The sequence below is a fragment of the Pavona decussata genome, unplaced genomic scaffold (assembly GCF_977016875.1).
Source record: "Pavona decussata unplaced genomic scaffold, jaPavDecu1.1 SCAFFOLD_417, whole genome shotgun sequence".
NCBI lineage: Eukaryota > Metazoa > Cnidaria > Anthozoa > Scleractinia > Agariciidae > Pavona > Pavona decussata.
Genome location: NW_028145779.1, coordinates 511,266 through 536,984, shown reverse-complemented (window position 1 = coordinate 536,984; position 25,719 = coordinate 511,266). Strand labels below are relative to the sequence as shown.

General features: G+C 38.3%; 2 protein-coding genes and 1 long non-coding RNA gene across 3 annotated transcripts; 2 read left to right on the top strand and 1 right to left on the bottom strand.

Moving 5' to 3' along the window:
- The first annotated feature begins 280 nt into the window (after positions 1–280).
- On the top strand, positions 281–13,431 carry LOC146450871 (neuronal pentraxin-2-like). The gene is made up of 4 exons (XM_085099902.1): positions 281–431; positions 1,679–1,763; positions 11,911–12,121; positions 12,679–13,431. Exons 2-4 carry the CDS (start codon positions 1,685–1,687, stop codon positions 13,082–13,084), a joined length of 696 nt encoding a protein of 231 aa, XP_084956028.1. The 5' UTR covers positions 281–431; positions 1,679–1,684; the 3' UTR covers positions 13,085–13,431.
- A 1,599-nt stretch (positions 13,432–15,030) lies between these two features.
- LOC146450869 (chymotrypsinogen B-like) lies at positions 15,031–22,908 on the top strand. Its single transcript, XM_085099895.1, has 7 exons — positions 15,031–15,164; positions 16,725–16,925; positions 17,949–18,152; positions 18,624–18,938; positions 20,180–20,212; positions 22,096–22,217; positions 22,723–22,908. The coding sequence occupies exons 1-6, from the start codon at positions 15,107–15,109 to the stop codon at positions 22,194–22,196; spliced, it is 912 nt and encodes a 303-aa protein (XP_084956021.1). The 5' UTR covers positions 15,031–15,106; the 3' UTR covers positions 22,197–22,217; positions 22,723–22,908.
- On the bottom strand, positions 20,102–22,085 carry LOC146450870 (uncharacterized). Its single transcript, XR_014860211.1, has 2 exons — positions 21,728–22,085; positions 20,102–20,209 (listed from the first exon to the last, which is right to left on the bottom strand). It is a non-coding gene; the product is annotated as an uncharacterized LOC146450870 (long non-coding RNA).
- Positions 22,909–25,719: the final 2,811 nt, after the last annotated feature.

Here is a 25,719-nt window from a genome sequence, read left to right as displayed (position 1 = left end):
GGTAAAAATCTGAAGGAAAAAAATACAAGAACAAAAACAAAACAAAAAAAAAAAGTTGACTTATTCAGGATTGTGCTTGAATTTCTAGCCGGCAGAAAAAGATCCAACGCATTTCATAAGCTATTGCTTATTCCAGCCTTTATTTAACAGAACTTGATATTGTACAAACAATAATTTTCCGTAACTAAATATTCGAAACGGCAATGTATTTTTAGATTGATATTAATCCAAAATATATAAGTGGTGCCTTTCCCACTGTTTGTTTATATCGCTATATGAAATAGCCAGGTTCTAATTGTGCCGGAATACTCAGTGCAAACAATTAAAACAGTGATTATAGCCATAAAAAAGCAAGGAGGACAAATCTAGAGGCCCATCGCTGAAGGCAGTCTCAGAGGAAAGATCTGTAGAGGGATCACTCAAAAAAGGGTGTAAGTGAATTATAAATTAGCTCTTTCTTTTCTGTTGTAATGTTGCCGAAAATATGAAACCTTTGACCCATGACAGGGTTCCTGTGGTCAACAACAATTCCGTGCGGGAAAAAGTTTTTTTTTTGTTTTCAAAGGTCGGGTTAAAATCGAGGAATTTTATCGGAGAATTTGCAAGTTCCCCATCCAAGTCAGAAAAAAATTTAGAATTGTAATGATATGTTTTCAACAATTTTCCTCACAACACAGGTTAATCCACGTTAGAAAATTAGAATTATCCGTGAAAGTGTCTGCAGGTTATATTCCAGCCCTCCCGATTTGATGTGTTGCCACCCGCTCTCTGGACTTTTATCAGCTTCTCCCGATTTATCATGAAATTCTGAAAACAAGGGAAAAATTGCTTATCTTAATTTTTTTTTTTTTTTGCGATCTGCGTGTAAAACGTTGCGTTTTACACTTTCCTATCCTTTAATGTCTCGCCGATTCTCTCCATTGAAGTTTAAGTATCGTGTGCTGTGCAGACGCATAAGGCCAACAGTTTTACTCCATTTAGCAGCTCCAAAAGTGGCTCCCCACTGAATGCATTTGTGCCTTTGGACATTAAGTTTACAATTATTCGTGATTTTTCGAAGTGGCCATGGTGTAAAAGTAGTAAAAGAAATCTCCCTGTTTGATTCTGAAAAGATGGATTAACAACAGCCAAGAAAAGCCCAAAGATATCTGTGATAAGAGTAAAAACCTTATAGAATACAACAAAAGTGATGTCAAAATGCAGGAAATGCCACTAAATTTGTCGTGTGAGCGCCTTCGGCGCTAAAAAAAACCCCCATATTTTCCTTCCATAGGTGTTGGAATCTCTGGACCTTTTTGCTGTTTCTCATCACTAGTCGAAATCACAGCACGCAAGTCGAATTATTGGATGAAGCACCAAAAAATCAGAAAAATCAAGTTGAAAGGGCTATGCAACGGCTAGTCTACTTGTGAAAAGATGTTAGGTAAAGACACAAAAAAGCAAATCTATATGTTTTATGTTTACGTACCAGTGAAATTTTAATTGCTTAAAAGCGAGGTTGACGAACGACAGTGTTGTCCATATATAAGAATATTGCAACACACCACAGCTTTAATGACCATTTCGTTACTGGTTACTTTGTACAATATTCCTGGCAACTCTGGTTACATCTTATTGAATTTAAACCATAACAACTTAGGTTCTTTTGATTTTACTTTCTTTTTCCGGGTTGAACTAGAAAACCATGCTGGGTTTGTTTGCCTGTTTGTGGATTGGAACCATTTGTTTTGGTCTCGCCAGTGGATACCATACAACACTTGGAAGTAGGTTACTTACACATTTTTACAAACGACAATATGTGCAAGGAACACTGCAATCTGGTGCTAACCAGTGATAAGTTTTAATAGCGGAGCTCCGCACGCCGGAGGCGTGCGTGCGGAGCCCCATAGCTAAGAGAATTTGGTAACCCGTGAATGCGAGAAATTTTGGTTTGGTTATGACGTCACTTTTGTCCATCCGTACGCCCGTACGTACGCCCGTACGCAGCCACCGGAAAACTTAGATGTGTGAAGCCGTGCTGCGAACCGCGTTTGTTTGGCGGGAAGTTGCATCGCCAACTGCTTTAATTAAGAAAACAAAAAGATCTTTTGAAGAGAACAAAATACAAAGTCAATTTATGTGACCGACAGCGGGAGAAACAGCAAGACGTCTCACGGCGGGAAAAACAAATCGACTGGCAGAATCTTGAAGTGAAACCATTTTACTCCGATCCTGCGTGACGAAACTTGGATTTTTGCTCTTTACGTGAAACGTTTCGCTCACTTGACGTTGTAAAACAAACGAATAAAGTTAGCTATGGAATAAATAGGACTTGTTATTGTCCGGAGAGGCGAGTATATTCATGTAATTTTGTTGACAAAACTTTGCTGGTTTGCTCTCTTGCAAGATCTTGATTTCTTGCCCCTGATTTCTTGCAGTGTTAACACGCCGTTTAATTTAAGCTGAAGCTGCTAAATACCGCTAACTTCAGAGGAGTCTTTTGAGATCATTTTTTTCGGTCCATGTTGATTATTTCCCTGGGAGTTTTATTTTCTAATAGGGTGATTTTCCGCCTTTCCTTGCTTTAGAATTTGGGGTGATTTTCCGCCATTCCCAATTTCGCCGTTCCGCCGTTCCACCCTTCCCCCATTTAGTGTCACCGGCAGCCGAACATTTTTACTCCGATCTGGCGCGCCGAAACGTTGGATTTTTCCTCTTGAAGTGGAGCGTTTCGGTCAGTTAACGTTGTAAAACAAACGAAAAAATCAGCAATGGAATAGAAGCACTGGTTATTCTCAGAAGAGGTGAGTATATTCGTGTGATTTTGTCGACAAAACTTTGCTGGTTTGCTGTTTTGCAAGATATTGATTTCTTGCAGTGTTGACACGCAGTTTAATTATAAGCTTATAAACTATAAAATAAGTCACTGCTAACTCCAGAGTAGTCTTTTGAGGTAATTTTATTGGTCCATGTTCATTATTTCCCTTGGAGTTATATTGTAATCTCGTCCAATTTTGTCTTCCATCAGTGGGAAAAAGAGCAAGGCGACTAGCGGCGGAAACGCCACATCATGAAGAGCGGCCGAAGAGAAATCATTTTTATACTTGTTCCGACACGACGAAATGTTGGATTTTTCCTCTTGAAGTGAAACGTTACGCTCACTTAACGTTTTAAAACGAACGAAAAAATCAGCAATGGAACAAAAGGACTGTTTATTCTCCAAAGAGGCGAGTATATTTATATCTATTTATGTAACAGTATATTTTTGCTGACAAAACTTTGCCGTTTTGCAAGATATTGTTTTTCTTGCAGTGTTGAGCATGCAACTCATTTAACTTATAGCTACTGCTAACTTTACAGCAGTCTTTTGAGCTCGTTTTTTCGGTCCATGTTTGTTATTTTCCTTGGAGTTTTATTTTCTAATCTCATCCCATTTTGCTTCATTTAAGAAATTTTATTCTCAGGTAAAATATATAGTCAGTCAAACAAACGTCTCGCTATACACAGTGTCGTTGACAATAAACTTACAGTTTATATAAACTGACAAGTTTTTCTGGCATAAGCTTATATATTTTTAATTTTAGCATTTATTTGTGACAATCTTTACAGAAAACAAACACAAATACTTAAAATAATAGGGTATAACGGCAAAGATTTAGACGTGGGAGTATTTTTGACTGAGCTGAAGTTAAGTCTTTTTAAACAATGTTAAAAGCGAGTGTAAAACTAGTGTGATTTCATTTTCATCAAAACATGATTCCATTTTCATCAAAAACATGTCCCTTTGCTTCTTGTAGGTGACTGGTAATTAGCCCATTCTTTTCATTTTTCAACTTTTTCTCAGTGTGTGGAAGGGAGTGTCTTTTCAAGTAACTCAACTGAAGGGTCAAGTCCAAAAACACAGAGATTTTAAAACTCCAGATAGAAGTAAGGTCTTAATTAGTAACTCTTGCCAATAATATATTGGGTCTCGGTTTCGTCGCTTCTCGACGGTTGCTTGATTTCGCAAATCTAATTGGAGATTGAAATGGAGATGTTTTAAATTGTCTAGGTATATTTTAACTAGCTCCTCAGAAACCACAAAGGTAGTCACTGTTGAAGAAAAGTCTGTAATTTTTTTCACTGTGTTCAGCTTTCCTTCATTGAAGGATTTTTTTTTTGCGCTCTAGGCATTAAGTCATCAACTGGTTGTGCTGTTCCACCTAAAGAAGTAGCCGGAGATTCAAAAACACTTTATAATTTGTACGCGTACCTTAATTTTTCTTTATCCGAGAAAGGGCGTGGAATTCTGTCCATTGTGGAGCCAGCCAACCATTTTTACATGAAGCGCATTGCTGCTCTTTCTTAACCTTGCAGGTGTCTTTGTGAAATTCCAGTTATAACTCTCCAACATCATAGTGATAGTCACAAATTTTAGAAAAATAATTATAGCCGGGGACATGTTTTTCTAAACTTTTGGATGCTTTCATGTAATCATGATTAGCCGGGTCCTGTTGACAAAAGAAGAAAAAAATATTTATTATGGCTGCTCCTCCCCCTCTGTTACAAATTCCCTTTAAAATGTAATCTGACAGAACAGGTGCATCGTCAGTGCGCAGCGCTTTGCATTGTCATGAGCAACTGGCATTGTTGTTGTGACTCCACCATATAAATTTCTTGTTTCCAACTCGTTGTAAAACCTAGCATTGTGCTTGAACAAATTAAGGGGTATAGAATGGTCCTTGAAAAGTAATGGGTCTCGGCAAATTTTCGGCGGGTCTCGAAATCTCGAGCTCGTAAAAAATAAAACGGGTCTCGGAATTCGAATCCTGCATTTTGAAATTTGAATCTCGGCAAACCAAGCGAAAATTAAGTCTGAATTAACCGTCCTAAATTGACAACAAGCAATAATCTTGAAAACGGCTCAACATCGCAATCGCTTCTGCAGCTTCTGTGAAACATGTAAGCTTGGATAAATTCTGCTCGCAAATTGCCGTACTATGCTTTTCGACAGTGTTAGTAAAAAACACGTTTTGCATCACGACGTCTCGGGCTCGGATTTAGAAAAAGTAGTTAAGTCTCGGTCTCGGATTTTAAATGAAGGTCTCGGCGTCTCGGCGGGTCTCGGGTTTTACCATTCTATACCCCTAAATTATAATTCAAAGCATTGCTGATCTTTTTTTCAATATGTGCTTGAGGGAGTGTGGTTTTTATCCTCCTCAGCCGACACTAGATTGCATTAATTTGTTGTCTTAATTCCATATATATGGGATTAGCATGGACACCAGGTGATCGGCATGATATATTTGTAATGTAGTGATCATGGGTACATCTGCCATATAAATTCCACATGACATAACTATAGTTATCATTCATATTATATCCATATAACTGTTATATACATTGTATCTCAAAATGAAAGATAATGTGGTTATTACATGGGGAATCAGTAAACCATGTTATTCCCACATTATTAATTGATGTCTTTAATTTTGTGTCCATATAAACACCATACTTGGAGTAAGTTGAAAGTACGTGCTTGTTATAAAACCCATATTTTGATTTAATATACCCAGTGAATTTCCATATATGGGCCATATATGGCTCTCATTTTTCCCATATTATTACCATATATCATTGGTTTGGTAAGGGCCTCTGGACATGCATAATGCTCTCCATTCTTTATGTTTGTGATTTTCATAGTCAGCTAGTCACAGTTATCTTCTAAATTCCTTTGTCTGTTTTTCATGGAATCTTAGAACATATAAATTCCCATTTTATAGAATTGCCATAGATAATGGCATCTCCAACTGTAGAATAAGTCCTTTCAGCTTCCCCCTGGCCACTGTCTTTGTGTGCTCGATGAATCCTGATGAGGTAATTAGAGTTCCAAATTCTGGACAATTTGGCATCTCTGAACCTGACTTGACAACAGCATTATCTCAAAAAATTAGTAATTACTACATCATAAATACTGTCCATGCATGCAGTATTTATGATAAAGACCACATTAAAAAATGTTCGTTATTGGATTTCATCTCCAAAAGAATTGAATTTTAAAAAGAATCTATTGATGTCTTGTTACAATCAAATTTGTATGATGTGAAATTTTTTTTCCAAAAAAGGAGGTTATATGGGGCTAGATCGATGTAAGTATTTGCATGAAGGAATATTAGAATGATTCCTTGGCAAATTATAAGCAAACAGCTATTTATATTATGTGGTTTACAACATAACACCACTGCATTCTCTAGAGTCATGCAGTGAATATCTGAGCCTTATCCTTTTAATTTTTAGTAAAGGATTTTTGAAAGTGAAATTTATTAGTTAATTATAAGTTCGCAAATGTAATAAAATTTTAATACTCCAGAAATGCTTGTATCAGCCATTTTAGAGGAGGTTTTAAAGTTAAAAAGGGCGATAGAGGGAGTGGGCAAGGTATTTTACAATGGCTTACAGGATATCTCATGAGGGGGTGCCAGAAAAAAAATATTTAGAACATCATCAGGTGGGGGAGGGGGAGGGGGGTCTTTCAAAACATGAAAGGGAAAAAATAAAAATCATCATAGACCCTCATCTGCATAAATTATGTACCCTCCCTCTGGATTGTTTTAGAATCTGCCACTGCCTTGGCACAAAAGCCACACACAGCGGGTGTAGCCTTTTCTGGTAGAGTTTAAGACCTGTTGTTTAAATTGTAACAAAAAAGAAATTGATGTAAGCTTTTTATTTACCATCACAGATCCATACCTGTAGATGTGATGAAAACACTGTACGCCTCAAGAATCACTTTGTTAATGGACATTCTTGTTGAAACAGTTCATAAACTTGTAAATTATGCATTCTTGTGTGAACGTTTCTGTGCACTTTCCCAATCGATAGATCCAGTTGTGTATTAAATTTCTTACCTTTTTGAAAATGTTTATGATGGCAGAAGCCAAATAGAATGGGCATCTCATTATTACTCAGAAGAAAATTCACTGAGTAAAGATTTGATTAGTTGGCCAGGTAGGGCTATTGCTCTAGTATGGTGAGTACAACAGAGATTGGCTACAGGATGCCTGGGCCTAGCTGTGTTTATAAGCAACAGAGCGCTGTACTCAATCATTCTTATAGCTATTCAATTGAGAGGAGAGGAGGTGGCTGATATTCAGGCCATGTTTAATGCAACCAAACCCTGGCTTCTGTTGATAACTGTGATTAAAGATAAAACATCAAACTTCCTATCAGCAATCTCTTTTAATTAAAAGAAAACTTTAAAACTTGGTAGTGAGTAATGAATTATGAAATATGTACAGGTATTAATTTTTACAGTGCAATCTCAGTTATTTGAAACTCCCAATTCTTTGAACAAATTAATAGTTGTTTTAAATTCTCTTGGATTGCTTCAGTCAGATTTTTACCTCCTATTTTTGGAACAAAATTATGTTTCCCTTTGAGGTTAAAAACAATTATTGGTATTCCACTGTAGTGATTTACATATCATTATAACAAATGTTATACGTATCCCAAGTCAATTGTTTTCTTTTACTTACTTTTGATCACCCTATAATAACTGTTTATTTTTCATGGGTTTTGTAACGTCAGTAACCAGTGCTACAGTTTTCTACACCTTATAAAATAGTCTGGTTTACCTTTTTCAGAAACAATTCAGGAAAAACACTAATATTATTTTCCTTTTCCATTCTGTCCACTGGGTTTATGCAAACTCTTCTTTATTTGTATAAGAACAGTTTAAACCACTGATTTTTTTGAAGAATGAAGTAATAAAATGCTTTCAATTTGCAATATTTCAAGCAAAGTATTAGTTGATCATCATTTTGTGAATTCAGAAGACGACTGTTATATGCACACTCAACTCTCTATACCTACACTCTCTTCTTCCTACCATTTTTTTTTTTCTCGGAAAAACCAGAGGATGAAAAGTAAAGTAAGGAATATTTTTACAGAATGCTTATTAAATGATACATGGTAGGTATCTTGCTGTGTAAAAATGAATGGGACTTCTCAGATGAGGTGCTATCCATAAGCTGGATTGAGTGATGAGGCTGCAGCAGTTTAGTGTTTAATGACTTCTTCAATTGGGATTTTGCTTTGAAGGACAGCAAGGTCTGTACCTAAATTGAGAAACCAGAGAATAAAATCTGCGGTGTAAATTTTGTGGTGATGGAAACCGTTAAATTTTCTTCTCAGTATTACCTCAGTAAGGAAATGTGGTCCATGCAAGTTAAAGAAAAACTCTTCGATCTTGGCAGGATTCAAACCCACTACCCCAGGATTTTGATCACTGATTGACCAAATGTACTCACTAGGGCAATGCAAAATTTATTAAGTGGTTTCCTTCACACACAAAAATTTACACTCCAGAGATAATTCTCTGATTCCCCAGTTGCATCAGCACTGCACAGCACAAAATTTCATTATCCCTTAATTGTTGTGTTTTTTTTTTTACTTTACTCCAAGTGAATTCTCATGTAGCAACGTGTAAAAAAAACTGCTGGGGATAACTGACCCCTTAACTGCATGATGGATTTTTTGGTAAAGATTTTGACAGGGACAGTTGAGGATTTAATTACCCAAGTGTTATTGTGCAGTTCCAGAAAAACTCCCCACCCACCCCACAGAAGGTCATCGGAAATTCCTAGGGGGAGGGGGGTCTTAAAAGTCAAAATTTTAGAAGCAAAGGATGAAGCTAAACTGGAATTTCCTAGGGGGAGCAGGGGTGCAAAACAAAAGACCTTCCGTGGGGGGAGTATGGATATTTTCTGGAACTGCACATTTGATTTTATGTCAAGCAATTTACTAACTTTAAAATCCAGCTACAGATGGCTAGGGACTGCAAAAACATTTTTTTTTTCTGTTGAATAAATTTATTGCATTCAACAATTACATCAAAAGAACGCACTCCTTACACAGATTGGAGTCAACCTTGATTGCCATGAATGAAAGGATCTTGGGACATGTATATGGCACCCCTTGCAGATTTTGCAGGGGCAGATGATATCATCACCAACTTGGCAAAGGAGAGAGAACCTAAGGATTGAGGTCAACAAATGCACTCTCTAATCCAGTTTTGATCATTACAAGTTTTCATATACAGCTATTTCAATTAACGTTGTCGGATCAAAATGAAAAAGCTAAAAGACAAGACCGCAATGTTTTGTGGGATTTTTATTTTTTATGAATAATTTCATCAAAATCATCCCTGCATGTGCAGGTCATCGTACTGCTAATTACAACCTATTGTTTTCTCTAGGCATGACTGATTTTGATGAATTATTTATTCATAAAAATCCCACGTAAACTTTCGGTCTTGTCTTTTAGCTTTATGCTTTGAACCGACAACCTTAGTTGAAGTGACTGTATATAAAGTGGCAAAAGGCACAAGTGATTGTCATGTTGACTTTGCAATATCAAGAATAAGAGCCAGACAATTATGTACAAGTCAACGAAAACCCTGACCCCCCCACCCCCCACCCCATAACAAGGTGGGGATTACAAGGGAATAGTAGGGGATTTGATACAAAATCATGCCCGAGATGGTGGGGCATTGGAAGCGTTTAGTAGATTTAGCTGCCCTGAGGGGGTGGGGATTTGTGAACAGACTGCAATGTCAAAGAATTTTTTAGATAAAACTAGTGAGCAGCACGTCTGCAAACTCTTACAGTTGTAAAACGACTTATTTTGTCCTACACGTTTCGTGTGACAAATGCACACTTCGTCAGGGAGTTTTACAATACAACATAAGTGACCTGTATATATACCTACATAAAAGACTAAAATAAATTTTACATTACGTAAAACCGCACCTACACTAGCGGATTTACAATGTAGGAAACAGGTAAAAAGGTGTGCAAGGTGTTACATATTTTGTGCTTGACATAATTTTGGGGCCCACAGTTTTAGCTAAAACTCCAGGGGTGGGGTATTAGGTAATGCTTTGAGTTTATGAAGGATCCCGAGGGGTGGGGATATTATTCAAGATTTGAGCAAGGTTTTTTCCAGATCCCCACCTTGTCCCGGGGTGGAGGGGGGGGGGGGGGGGGGGTTCGTTGACTCATGCATTACTGCTGTGGTTTCCCTGAACAAAACAGTATCACTTTGCACTCTCAAAACAAAACGATTAATGTGATTGACAGGAAGTTATGAAAAGTTCATGTTTTTCCTATCCCTTCCAAAACAAATGGGAAAATTATACTGCATTCTTAGATAAGTTGAGAGCAAGAAAGACATCTTGACTCTCTTAAATCAATATCAAAGGCATGGAACTGAGCACCTAATTTGAGTTTCTACATACAAAAACAAAAAAAAAAAACTTCATGTGTACAAGAATATAGCTATCAACCTGGGAAAAACAAATTTAAAAAAATGAGCTTTTTAATCCAATTTATTGAATAAATCAGCTACAAGTACAGTATTAGAAAATAGAAAAATGACCCAAAGCTAACTTGACTTGAAATATTTCTCCTGTATTCAAACATCTCCAATGTGGATCTCCCTCAAATAGAACCTGAACATCAAAAAAAAAAAAAAATCACTCAATTTGAGTAGAAAACGATGAAATCTAAAATATTTTGTAAATCCCCATTAATGACTCGATTTTCAATTGGCCCGCAGTTTGAAACGATCTCTTAGTATTGTACATATTATGTTACCGACCACATCAATTCATATAACAACACTGGCCTACTATTGTTCGTATCAGCTTGCCATTTTAACATTATCTTGATTAAAGATCAAAGATTTTTTTAGAAAATTGCTCTTCCTTCAGAAAAAAAAAAACACACATCCAACAGTACAAAGATGTGCATCCATACATAAAGATTTGAAGTTATCTTACCTCCTTGATTGACAGAGCCATCGGACCTTTCGCCTTCCACCGACACAGCAAAACCCCATCTACTTTTGACATTTATCAAACTAAAAATTTTCCTTCAGCCCAACAAATTTGCTGTAGAACGGAACATTTTTCACACAGTCACGCAGGAAAAATAACATGAGGCGTAGGAAAACTTCGATCGCTTCCAAACTAGAAAACTTCGTCTTCTTCTTCAACTTAGCAAAGAGCCAAAGACAACTAAATTCGCCCCTTCCGCCGCCATGTTTGACGCGCTGGGGCTCTGGGGACGAGACTGGGGCACAAGCTCCTCCTTACCGCGGTGAAAGGAAAATTAAGGAAAAAATGCCTTCTGTTACAACAAATCAGCATTAAATAATTTTGCCTTCTGTATGACATTATTATTGTTATTGTCGATGGGAAGTTTGCTTCATATGCACTAAAAATATATATAACTGCAGAAAGAATGAGAAACTATGGTAAGGTTACTACGCTCATACGAAAAGCAGATTTCTATAAATGCTATGAAAAAAATTGGAGCTCCGCTTTTAGGCTTGGCTAAATATATATATTACTGATATCCCTCAACAAAATCAACAAATAAGCTGCTCTCTTTTTACACAGAATTCAGTTTTTATGTCTATTTTGTATATAACGGTCTTCAGATAATAGTTGCTGATATTGTGAGCTCATATTTCTCGTCTTTGAAGAGTGAAAAATATAACTTGACGTTGTTAGATAAAGTTTACTAGCTATACCAGTCCATCCACACATTCATTTGTTCGTCCATCCATTTATTCATGCATGCATGTATGCATGCATTCATTCATTCATTCGTTCGTTCGTTCGTTCGTTCGTTCGTTCGTTCGTTCATCTGTCCGTTCGTTCGTTCGTCCATTCATTTGCTCGTTCGTTCGTTGTTCCATTCATTTGTTCGTCCATTCATTCACTCGTTCGTTCGTTCGTTTGTCATTTGTCCGTTCGTTCGTCCATTCATTTGCTCGTTCGTTCGTTCGTTCGTTCGTCCCTCCCTCCCTTGCAATTTCCCTTCTTTTCCCTTTTTCCGTTCATTCATCGTTTGTTAACATTAAGATTTCGTTTTTTTTATTCAACAGATTACGCCCTTTACTTTCCAAACAAAGGAGTTAGCGACTATGCTAGCATTTGGGGCATGCGCAGCTTGACTCAGTTTACCGTGTGTTTCTGGATGAAAACAACAGCCACGAACCCTGGAACAGCGTTCAGTTATGCTGTACCAAGCGAACACAATGAATTGCTCATCTTTGACTACACGAGATTTTATCTGTACATTGGAAGTGAAAGAAGGCATGGCACATTTAACCTTTTAATTACGTACAAGCTATTTGTTTCAGAAACAAATTGTCTTTTCGCTGTAACCATATGGGATGTCTTTCGGGCCAAATTGTAATTCATGTTTAGAGTGAATGTTCCAAAATACACTATAGCTTAATAATTATGAAGTGCTTTGAAGACAAGAACATCCAAACGACTTTTCATGAAAACAAAAAGTAAAGTCGACGGATTGTTCATTGATTGATTGGTTTGATTGTCGGTTGGTTGATTGGTTGATTGATTGATTGATTGATTGATTGATTGATTGATTGATTGAAAGATTGACTGATTAATTGCTTGCAAGATTGATTGATTGATTGATTGATTGATTGATTTGGGGCGGAGGACTAGGGTATCAGAAGAAAGCCCACCGCTTACTGACTGCCGGTTATGTCTTTCGCATTGGCATTTGAAAGGAATCTTTGTTCTGGTATTGAGAAGTCCCATGCTCGTGGAAAACTGAATGCAATTCACTTACAATATTTCCAAGTGTCACATAACTATCTTAATTTTTAAAATATCATTTACAGGGGAACATCCCAGTCCGCCAATGACGGCAAATGGCATCACATTTGTGTAACTTGGAAAAACAGCAACGGCGTGTGGCAGTTCTTCAAGGACGGAGCTCTGCGCGCGCAAGGCAAAGACTTCAAGAAAGGGTACACAATTAAAGCGGGAGGTTCATTGACTTTGGGTCAAGAACAAGACAAGATTGGATCAAACTTCGATTCCAACCAGTCCTTCCAAGGATCCTTGTCGAACGTCAATGTGTGGTCCAGGGTTTTAGCAGAGGACACCATTAAGGAGATGGCTAAATCGTGTCTTTCTTCAGAGATGGAAGAGTTTGGGGACGTGTACACGTGGGTCGAATTCTTATATGGAATCAAAGGAGGAACTGGCATCGTTATCCCTTCCCCTTGTTCTCCACCGGGTTAGAAAAGATGTCCAGCGAACCTTGACGAAAGCGCCGTTCATAGTTTTGAATATCTACAAGAGCTGCACTTTGGGACTAGCTATAGAATATCTCTAGATAGAACAGTAATAAAATTAGCTGCATAAGGTACATATATTCCTACAAGAGATGATCTTATTCAGAATAAAAGTCGTTTCAAAGTTAATTTTAGCTGTTGAGGTGATTTCTTTAAAGGTGAAAACGGTATGAAAAAAAAAGACTGCCTCACTGTTTTTACCACTTGTAATTGTATGACCACAAATATAAATACAAAGTTGCAGAATCAAGGATATTTTATACTGTTAAACTGTGGTACGCACAATGTTTGTTTAACGCCTTTGTTTTTGGTTGTTGCTTTTCTGTGTACACAAATTTATTGGTTTTCTTGCCATCTCAGTGGAAACCATTCTTTATTTGCTTCAAAATGTCTTGATACGAAATCCACGGAGTGCATGACTTAATTGTGCGCGTCGACCGCCCTAGTGCTGATAACTTAAGGACGGTGCCTACTAATACCGAAGTATTTTTGTGCGGCTTATGACTATGCGGGAAAAGCAGATCTCAGCAAGGCCTATTGGAATCCAAAAAGAAAATTGCGGGTTACCATGCATTTTTCAGAGATAATTAAGCAATAATATCTCTAAAAAACGCCAAAATGTAAAGCAATGTATGGGATTTTTTCCTAAATTGAAGCTTAACTATCTCTGAAAAACGCATGGTTACCCCCAATTTTCTTTTGAGATACCAAAAGCATTTGGTAAGTTCTGCTTTCTCCGTATAAATTTAAACCGCGCAAAAATATTCCTGTATTAGTAGGCACCACCCATAGGAAACCCGAGTATCTCGCAATGCGCAGAACGTATGCGCAGTAACAATAGTAGGCACCGTCCTTAAATACTTGGAGAAAAAGAACCCCTTTGTGAAAAGAGCAGCCGAGTTTATTATATTTGTCAAATTACTTATTAATACTGGAGCTTTTGGACCCAACTAGCGTTAAACCCAGATTAGCTTACGTTGAATCTTAAAAACGTCGTGAAGTCACCAAATTACTACTTTACTATTTTGAATAGGCTGGGTGGGAAATGGGTCGAGCTCTTTATCAGTCAAGGCGTCTGCAATCGTTTCCAAATCCTATTGTTGTGCAGCAAACACTTTACCACCGCCGCCCCCCCCCCCGTCCCCCCCCCCCCAAAAAAAAAACTATCGGAAAAAAAGCTCATGCATGTCAAAAACGGCCACGTACACTAGCGATCGGTGAACAACTTATTCTCTAACATCAAAAATAAAGCGCTGTTAAACACTGCATTAACATTGCATTCATTGTATTTGCCGAATTTTATAACAATATTTAGTTTGTTGAATTTCTTTTCAATGGTTTTAGTGGAAACTTGTCTTATTTATACATTTGGGCAACTGCAAAAACAAGCCCAGGTAGGAAAAGACAAAGGAAAAGTCCGGCTGAATAGATGTTGCTTTAGAAGCTATATTCAGTTGCCTTATTTAGTGTCAAAAGCAAGCATACGCTACTTTCCGATAATGAATAGTGTTCAGTTTTAGACTGACATTTAAACCTTTTCTTTCTGAAAAAAAAAAAAAAAAAAAAACACTGGATGTTTGCTAAGCGAGTAGAAAATAAGGCCTCAAAGAAATGCTTTGCTTTGTGAATGAAATAATGAGTCACTTGCCAATATTACTCTATATACCTTGAATTTTACATATTCTCTTTGTGAACGCTGGGACCTCAGTCAGAGTTGATTTGAATGACTTTGCAATATCCCCGATTTAATTCAGTACGGGGTCTGTCTGACTAAGGCTTTGGATTTTTCCTTTTAATAATTCAGACACTTTGGTAAACAAAGTAGCAAGCAACTGCAGCTGATTGTCTAAAAGGTTTCTGTCGTGTGAAAGTAAGATAACCCTCCCTGAAAGCTGGTAAAACAAACTCGACCATTTAACAGGGAAAGCAGTTACAGTAGTATCACTTATTACACCAAGAGCTTACGAAGATGTACGCGTTCGTCTTTGCCTTGTTGTTCTTTCTCGAGGCATCCGACTTGGCCAATGGTAAGTAAACCAAGATATTGTTTTTTCTTTATCGCTTTTTGGTTCTTTTGGGAAACAGCGATGACTATTTCATTTTTCACTGCTACAAAAAACGTGTCTAAAAAAGGGTTATGTTCTGGGAAGTTTTTACTGTTTTGGTCAGAACTGTGTTGAGGACCTTCTCTCTTTCAAAAACCAATTTGCTCTCAGAACACCAAAATAGAGATATAAAGTGATTTCCCAAAGGGAGCATAAACCATAATACCACTGTACAGGGGGCTGGAAACTCCCTTGTGTGAACAAGGTGTCCCGTAAACGTTTTGCTTGTGTGGCGAAATAAAGAGTTGGTTATTGTTAGGTAACAAGAAACTGCCCATAAAAACGAAGTACTCGTATAAAACGTGGCTTTTTTTCTTTCCGTACTTCAAAAGAATATAAAATTTTGAGAACTTAAATGGCATCTTTTCATTGTCTCTATAACCCATTGACTTCTCAACGTTTTTTTTTTTTTTTTTCCCAAAACACCGTAATTTAAGGTCACGTAAAGCCCTAGTACTTTGTTGGCCTTTCGGCTCCTTTTGTTCACGTTGAAGAAAGGTTCTACCTGGCTAAATATCGGAGAATGTAAAAATTTTTAACGGAAGTGTCAATGGCTGGGAAGGACGGTCATGTTTTTCTCCGATTCTGAGAGGGAAATTGGTAGGTTTATTGCGTGAACCTCTGGCCCAATCCTTTCTATGATGTTAATTTAACAGAGCTTTGGAATATCCAACTTTTCACGCGTTGGTTCTGGTAGTAAAAGTAATGTCATTGTTAGTGAAAAAGGAACATGATGCCCAAAAACCTGGTTTGAGGTGTCCCGACTAGGAGTCAACGTGTTAAGGTAGTCCCCCCTCCCCCCAAACATAAGTTGGAGCACCACAGGTTTGTTAACTTTGAGCTATTAAATGCTTCTCTCATTAAGGACGGTGCCTACTAATACAGTAGTATCGTTGCGCAGTTTACAGCTATGCGGAAAAAGCAGATCTTAGCAAGAGATTTTGAAAACCAAAGGGGGTAACAAATTGGGAGTAACCACGCATTTTAATTCTAAAAAGCGTTACAATATATAAAAACGTTTGGAATTTATTTTCCAAATTATAGCTGTAAAATTATCCGCTAAAAAATGCATGGTTACCCTCAATTTTCTTTTTGGATTTCAATACCCCTTGCTAAGGTTTTCTTTTCCCGCATAGCTATAAACCGCGCAAAAAATACCCTTGAATTTGTAGGCACCGTCCTAAAGAAATCAGGGTTTCGCGGATCGTCCCGAGATGCGCAGAACATATACGCAGTAGCAAATGGAGGGACCGTCCTAAATAAACTGGGACTTTACTTACTTACTTACTTACTCACTCACTCACTCACTCACTCACTCACTCACTCACTCACTCACTCACTCACTCACTCACTCACTCACTCACTCACTCACTCACTCACTCACTCACTCACTCACTCACTCACTCACTCACTTACTTACTTACTTACTTACTTACTTACTTACTTACTTCAACTGTGTCATTTCCTTGAAACACGTTGCAGCTTCCTGCGGCAAAAGGTCGGCTCATTCTCGCATTGTTGGCGGAACAACAGCAGCCCCAGGCTCTTGGCCGTGGCAGCTTTCCCTCAGGTATTCAGGAGGACACATTTGTGGCGCTTCACTCATCAGCGAGGATTACGCGATAACCGCAGCGCACTGCGTTGATCATGATTCTCGTCCCAGTTCTTACAAAGTTGCAGCTGGTAAGTCCTAGTTGTATTCATTTCTGTTACTTTTTCAACTCAAGGATTGTTCGATTCAAAATCGGTAGCTAGCAAATGCGCGATACCACCGATAGCGGTAATGTGATCGCCATGCTCTTTTGTTAAGTCGATATCTTCATCGAATTTTCGATACCGCTTATTCGATACCGGAGCTGGTTACACATTTAGCTGTGCTCTCGGGTGGTAAGAAGTCTTTGTACTTCAACAGTCGTTTTTTGCACAAAGACCGAACATAACAAATGGCTTCAAGTTGGAGACTTTTTTTCAAATTGTCAGTCATTGCGCCGCAAGCGAAGTTGTATCTAATGCAGTTATTGCATTTCCTTAACTATCTAAGTTGCGTTCACAACTGTGCTAATGGTCGTTCGACTATCAAATACTTAGTTTCAGTTGTGTACTATAGTCATTGATGATAGATCAGATAATTAACTCTGCAGTGTGTATGTTAAAGTGTTAAATTGAACCCGTGAATTTCCCACTTAGTGTAATCTCAGGGACTAGTAAGGAAATTGGATATCGCACGAGGCAAAGGAAAAAATCTTTTAACCTCGCCTAGAAGCATTTGGTTTCTTAGCTCAGTCGGTAGAGTAATGGATGATCAAATTCGGAAGTCGTGGGTTCTATTCCCGCCGAGATAAAAAGATTTTTTATTTTTCTCGTGTCACCTCCCATTTCTTTGCTAGGGCTAACACTCAGTGGGAAATTCACGGGTTCACTTCAGCACTTTATAATCTACACTGCTGAGTTACTTCTCTGATCCATCATTTGTGTCTTTAATTCAAGCGGCACAACATTTAACTGTAGTCATTGGTCTGGTCTACTAACTATGGTCTGGCTGATTAGACCTTTTCAGATCCAATGTAAAATCCAACAACATCATGTTCAGTGTAAGGAGGCAATAGCTTCTGAATTCCATGGTATCAGGTGTTTCGGTTAGGGGAGCGTGTGACCACTCGCGCTAAATATTATTATCTCATTTTCAATTCTTCTAATTTTATACAGGTGCTCACAAAAGATACGGAGATGGAGACTTGTACCAGGTTTCTCAAATCTTTAAACATGCAGGTTTCTCCATGAGCCACTTACAAAACGACATTGCTGTTCTGAAGCTTAGCTCGAAAGTGAAACTGAGTTCGAAGGTCAGCCTTGTGTGTATGCCTACTCAGGGGTCACGTGCTAAGATAGGAGCGAAATGCTGGACGTCAGGTATGACACCATAGAGTACTTATGTGTCACGTCACAAATATTTGAATTGGGGCCTTATTAAGACGTTCGGAAAGAGCGTGATGGAAAATGCCTACTTGCCAAAAATCCGCATCTTATCGCAATTTTGGAGTGAGATATTAGGACTTTTATGCTCCAAGGACCTCATACAAATCCTTCTAACTTTGTCTCAGTTCTAAACGTTTGAAACTGAGGCAGAATTACAAGGATTTGTATGAGGTCATTAGACCATAACAATACTAATTTCCGGCACTCCCAAATTGCAACAAGATGATGATTTTTGATGATGACTTAATAACTACTCTAGTTTAACCGGCCCATGTGATTGATATCCATTAATTAAACTGTACCCTCTTTTGGCTCTCTTTGCGTTACAAAAATTTTAGCGAGTTTTGAGTTTCAGTTTTTAATCCTTGAGAATTCAAAATTTTCCGTGTCTTCTTTAATTTTCAGGGTGGGGACGAATAAGCGGTCAATCAAACCAAGCTGCTTACGAACTGCAACAAACATCGCTTCCAGTTGTTGATCATAACACATGTTTGCGAAAGAATGGCCGTTACGTCCACGAGAGTTCCATGGTTTGCGCAGGCGCGGCAGGGAGCAGCGTCTGCAATGGTGACAGCGGTGGTCCGCTCGTGTGCGAGGAAAATGGAAGCTGGGTTCTGCGTGGTGTGACGTCATGGGTGACAAGTAAATCGTGCCCAGGAATGACGTACTCTGTGTATGCTCGGGTTGGCTCGTTTGTAGACTGGGTCAAAGGAAAGATGGGTGAGAAGCGAAATCTGTTTCTCTTTTTTTTTCTGTTGTATAAATTAAGCTAAAATGTGTAATGATTGAACAAGAGAAAGGTTTTCAGCATTTCACGAGTATATGTGGTTCAATGCTTACAGTGCGACCGTGGCCACCCAACAAATCGTTTTTTACAAGTTGGAATCAGGATACGCGAATTTCATTAACGGTCACACCTCCTTGCAAAGTCCAACAGGCAAGTGACGCAAAAACGAATTATTGAAAAACATGTCATTTTGTATTTTATGGCCAACTTGTAAAAAAAAAAGTTGGTTGGGTGGCCACGCGCGGTAAGGCTCGTCGTACTGTACGATTACGATCAGCTACTAATATTACTTGGGGAGTTGGGATAGAGCAGTGGTGAGAACACTAGCCTACCATTCTGGCCAGGCTTCGAATGCCGCTATCGGTGCCATAAGTGAGTTGAATAGGCTACTTTCAAAATATTTAAATTAAATTTCATATTGAGGCCCAGATGACGCAAACAACATGAATGAATAAACATGATTATCGAATTTCCTTTGTTTGTGTCCTCTTGCCCTCATAAACAAGCTGAATTTTAATATATCAAAAGGAGCCTATTGCTTGTTCCAGAGGTCCGTGCTCCAAGAGATTTTTCTCCAGTTGCTCGTGTTCTTCCCTCTCCTCAAAAATCAATATTTGTAAATTCCCATTTGAGTTTGTATGTGAGGGCAAGAGGTTAAACGTGGTGGATTTGATGAAATACCTACTAGCTGTATAATGCTAAAACGTCCTTATAACAAAATATTCACGGGTGAATTGAACAAGAACGTACGACAGGATAAAGCTCCTCGGCGACCAAATAATGATTTCCTGCATTTGAGGAAAGACATTATCTCAAACTTTGCGCTTGTATGTGATTCGTTTGAACAAATGCGTGTCCATCGCACCACACTGAAAGTCATTGAAATATTGATTTTATTGGAGAAACAAACAAGCATACAAAAAAAATAATAAAACAATCTGTAGAAATACGGGTATAAGGGTGAAACATTTATTGAAGACCAAGAAGAGCAGTTGGCGATAACAGAAATGATAAATTGGAGTAACGCTCTCCTCTAAATTATCTTATTTGATTTGTGCTGAAAGAATTGTTTTTCTTTTCTTCTTCGTCGTCGTCGTCATCTTCTTCTTCTTCTTCTTCTTTTTCTTCTCCTCGTTCTCATTTTTTTTTGTTCTTTTTCCAATTTTCATTTTAGGAAGCGGTGGTGGAAACAGCGGTGGTGGTTCTAGTAAGTGTGAGATTTACTTTGTTAACAAAAGATAATATAAAATAGTCATGCTCAGTGAGAAGAAAATTACCAACAATTTATCCACGAAGCCTCGTTTCAAAGCTAAGGGGTTAGTTTCTAGAGGAACTGCACTGCTGTGATGGTTGCGGAGTAGAAACGAATATTGGATTTTAATCTTTAAAAAAAATGTTTATAGTAGAAATGCACTTAGCTACCCAAAGCTAGTTTACAGGCATTCCATTCAGAAATTACGGGAAACAAATAATAATCAAATCAAACATAACATGTTAAAAATCCAACTGGCAAGAGGAAAACCAGCTGGCTATTTACAAGCGTGACCGAGGCGGGACTTGAACCCAGGACCTCCGGATTTCAAGTCCGGCGCCCTACCACTGAGCCACGCCGCCTCCCTAGCGGATTGACTTTAATGAAGGGCTGGTAAGGTCCATACGGTGGTCAAATTATCTTATCATCTCGCTTGATAAAACCACATTTTAGTCTCAAAGCGCATGCTCTGTATGTGGCCTTGCTCGTGGGCGTACTTGAGATGTAAGAAAATATGCGTTGTAAGGATGCGCAATTAACATTTTAGTAAAATCTCCCTAACGTGCGCAAAATAAAAACTTAAGGACGGTGTCTTCTTTTGCTACTGCGCATACGTTCTGCGCATCTCGGGATGGTTCGAAACGCTCTAATATGGAGCTTACGCAACGCCGACGGCGACAGCAACGACTACGCCGCAAAACAATAGGTTTAATGAGCAAAAACGATCGTTCTGCACGTGCGTTTTACATTTTGGTACATTTCTTTGCCGTCCTCTGCAAAACAACAACGTGAAATGATCAAATTCTAGGTTTTTTGGAGAACGTGAACACACGGTGGTGAATTTTTCATTTCCTTTTTTAACTTGAACGCCACTCCTACCAGTTTGGTCCCTGGATAGTTTGCCACTTTTGTAAAAGTTAAGCGAGTTGAAATAATCGCGAAGTAGCACAAATGAAATAAAGATATATTTTCGGGTGACGTTGTCGTTGTCCTCGCCCTCGTCGTTGCTTAAGCTCCCTAATTTCTTAAGAACGGTGCATCCTAAATCAAAGGTATTTTTGGGCTGTTTTTGACTATGCGGAAAAAGAAGATTTTAGCAACGGCTTTTCAAGTCCAAAAACAAAAGTGGGGGTAACCTCGCATTTTTCAGAGAAAACCAAGCTTCAGTTTGGAAAAAAATCCATTCATTGATATGTATTTTAATGCTTTTAGAATTATTTTTGCTTAATTATCTCTGAAAAATACTTGGTTATCTCCAATTTTCTCTTTGATTTCAATATTCCTTGCTAAGATCTGCTTTTCCTGCATAGTCACGAGCTGCGCAACGTTCGTAAAATTTCATTTATTTTTATTTCTACCTACATTTTAAAAAACATGCTTGCACTTAACCTACACAGGGACAAAAAGTTCAGCCCAACGTAGTCTCCAAACACTCCCCTCCCCACACCTTTGCCTTTCACAAAAACTTACGAGTCACCCACGTGCTCTTAGGCCACACTCCAGGCTTTGTGTCAGTCCCAACCAATCCACTGAGAAAAGCCTGCTGCTCAATGGGGGAGGTGTACAAGAAGTCACTCTGCTCCAGGAAAGAGAGAAAATTGGGCTGAGTTGAGGGGTGCAAAAACCTTCCCTCCCCACCCCGGACCTTTTGGCGCACAACCGAGAGCTACCCCAGCAGTTTCCCCTCACTCTGGGTAAGCTTACGTACAGACTTGTGCTGGACAGCAAGCTCCCTCACGTTTAGAGTAGCACAGAGCTGTGAAGCTGGGCATCACGCCCGAACCTACAATAGCGAGCACGTTTTTTCCAATTCACACATATATTTATATTTAATTTAGATTGTGTGGACAAGGATGCCAATTGTCCTAGCTGGATAGCGCATTGCAATATGAATCACATCAAGACATACTGGTGCCGCAAAACTTGTGGGGACTGTTAGGAAGCTCTTCTTCTGTATCTGGTAACTTATACTTTTGTTCTCATTTCGTTGCTGCGAATAAATAATAAAGAAATGAAAGAACGAACCAACATGACCATGAAACTAACGAACTAATGGATGAATGAAGCTTTAATAAGGGAATTGGTCATAAAAAGTTTGTTCGAAGAGGGCCCACCTAGTCTAGGATAGGGAGGTTATCAAAGACGCCACTTTTCTCATGAAAATTACCAACAAAATTTAAATGGTTTTAAAATTAGAGTCGACCCAGACATATTCAGCTAACAAGAGTCAGAATTGTCAGATTAACAAAAAAAGTTAGGTTTGAATCCCATTTTTATTTTTTACTGCTGGATGGAAGGGTGGCTATGCAATAAAGATACCATCTTTTGAGGTTAACGAAGGGGTGCTGGTATAGACTACAATCTATCTTGTGGTTTGGTGGGTCCCATTTGAGCACATGCATGGTAGTTTTGACTACTTCTCTAATTTAATGAATGATGTCTCTTGTTTCTTTTCTTTGAAACAGGTTAAGATGAACTGAAGACTGAGGATGCCATTCATGTCACATTACATTTACTGTGCGTGATGCTTATGTTTCTACAATAATTGTTACAGTGTATTTGTATTCCAGCATTTGAATAAAGTTCATTAATGGTGAAGTAAAAAAAAAAAAAAAAATACGTTGGATACATCTGATCTATCAATCCCTCAATGTATGTGGTATTCAGAGTACTATTTGCTGACAGCTTGTAGACTGCAGTTTGCAAATTTCGCAAACTATGATGTGCAGAAAGCCATTAATAATAAGATCTTATTCCATGGTATATGACAAACAGCAAACCTGTAAATTTGATTGGGAAAAAAAATCAGCCAATTTGTATATCAATAGCGATTGGATCAGAAAACCACCTGGGGGAGGGGGGTGTGGTACTCCTCAGAATTTTTGGGCGGGGTGTGTCGCTCCATTGCCCAAACTCTGACCGTATTTCAGTTTTTTTCAGTGCCCTATTTGACACCTGGCCCCAGTTGTTCAAAGGCCGGATAACTTTATCCGGTGGATAAGGCGCTTTTCAGGGTCTAAAAAATACTTCACGTTAAATGTTGTCCAAGGTTTTTGTACACTCCCAAACTAAGCTGTGGTTAGAATGTTCATATTCGCTTGTACAAGAGGAAATACTGAAATCTATGCACAGATTGAAACTGTCGGATAGTGACTTATCCACTGGATAAAGTTATCCGGCCTTTGAACAACTGGGGCCTGGGCTCTAAAATTCAAACCTATTTTCAGGTCTGGTTTCCAGAATCCATACTTGTTTTCAGACTTTTAGACCACAATGGTTAAAAATCTATACCCTATTTCAGACCAAAACGGTCCAGAAACCATACCCTGCCTCGCCGAACATACATATATAGCTCAAATAGGAGAGTACTTCTTCTCGTAAAAACAAGCACTATTTTGGTGGAACAATGTCAAAATATCGTAAAAACGTGTGTTGAAGTTGGGGCTAGATGTCGTGTCCTCAGAAAAATTAGACCATTTGTTGCAATCTCCATGACGGGCATTTTTTAATCTTGGGGGCAGCTTTGTAGTTTTAAACTTTGACCACATATTGTTCGTGTTACGAATAAGTTTGTTTCAAAGTTTTGTAAGAGTTGATTTGCTAGGGCACTTTTCAATTCAAAAAAAAAAAAAGCAAAAAAAAAAGCAAGACAAGATAAAAGCAAACAAGAATTGCAAAGTAATCAGGTTGTTAGGCACGTGATTGACACCATTATTGTAGTGTCAACCGATAAAGCGTGGTAGTATCGATCTGATAAGTGATGGAAAGTGGTGGAAAATGTGGCAAACCACCTTAAAGCTGTCACAGTTGAACATGCTTGAAATGTATTAGTCACTCAGTTGTTTCGTCTTTTATCAGTAGAATGAGATTATGACGTCACATGACCTAGGGGTTGCAATATTGCTGCTGGCCAGCCCCCGAATTCCATCCACCTTGGATTTTAAGATTTCTATAAAAACCATAACATAATAAGGTAAAACAACCCATTAACGTGATAGTTTATTCAGGAAGAAACAACGAAATGCAAGTTAAAATAACTCCTGAAAGGGAAAATTGCGAGGTTATCCCTATATAAAAGCAATATCCCCGACTAAACATTTTTCAAAAATATAAAAATTTACAAATACAGACTGGCTATTAGTACAAACTAACGGCTCTCTTAGGCCCAAACCAAACTAATGCGTTTTCGTTTGAAAACGCATACTTTTTGATGCGTTTTCGTCTATCATCTATCATCTACACTAAAACGCCCGGAAACGCCGATGAAAACGGAGACTTTCGAACTGACGGTTTCGAAAATGGAGACTTTTGGAAACGCATCGTTTCTGGCGTGGATAGGACAAAAAGGAGACTTTTGAAAACGATGACGTAAAAAGCGTCACATGCCATTATTTCCAGTCCAAATCGGAGCATCTTAGTATCCAAGATGGCGGATGGTCTTGTGATGTTAACACATGCGCAATTCTAGATCTTAGTCGTTTTCATCGTTTTCGAGCGTTTTAGTGTGGATAGGTGAAAACGGTACGAAAACGATATTAGTTTTGAAACGGTTTTAAAATGCATTAGTGTGGATGGGACCTTATAAGCAGCGTCAGAAACTCATTAATAATTCATAACCCCATTGACCTATCAAATGGTCAATAAAACATCACGTGCAGTGGTTTTAAAACGCGATTAAACCTCGTCCTTATTAGTATGCGGTGTTCATTGTTTTCCTTCCCTGCTTATTTCCAACGTTCACAAAAGCATCATGTTATGAACTCTCTTGACACACGCTTTACCAGAAATGATTTTGAAGCCGTTCAGAAAACTCGCAGCACGTGTTTTATCGGGTCTAAAACCACTCGGCTGCGCCTCATGGTTTTAAATCCCCATTAAAAAAAGCTGGTCGTGTTTTAAACATTACTTGAAAGCAGCTTAGCACGTGGAACGTATTTCAGTAAATTGTTTCAGTACTAAAACGCGTTGAGGAAACTACAACAATAACAAAAGCTATTGTAACAATTACAAATCGCACGTTTGACATTCAAAACCTATTAAAAAAAAAAAAACACTAGAATGATAAAATGACCCGAATAACCTGAAACTGGTGGAAACGTGGCTACTATGGAAACACACGTGAGCAACGACATTCGATACCAAACGTCAAATTGCTGCAGATCAGTGTAAGTTTCAGGAAAGTGTTATGCTATTAAAGAATTGAATGTTTGAAGTCAACGCGAGCATTCTCAGTATCGCCTCATCCCCCAAGGCTCACTATGCTTGATAAGATTAAATGCCGATAAATATCGTTCACAAGACATACGTTTTCATTAAAGGAAACCTCCACTGTTGAAATAAATGAACGTTAAATTGTTGAAAATACAGTTTAATTTTTTTTTTGTTGAAATGATGGAATAATATTTCTGTGTCGGACAAAACAGGATTTGATTATCGCGCATTTTTGCTTTTAAATTTCCCGG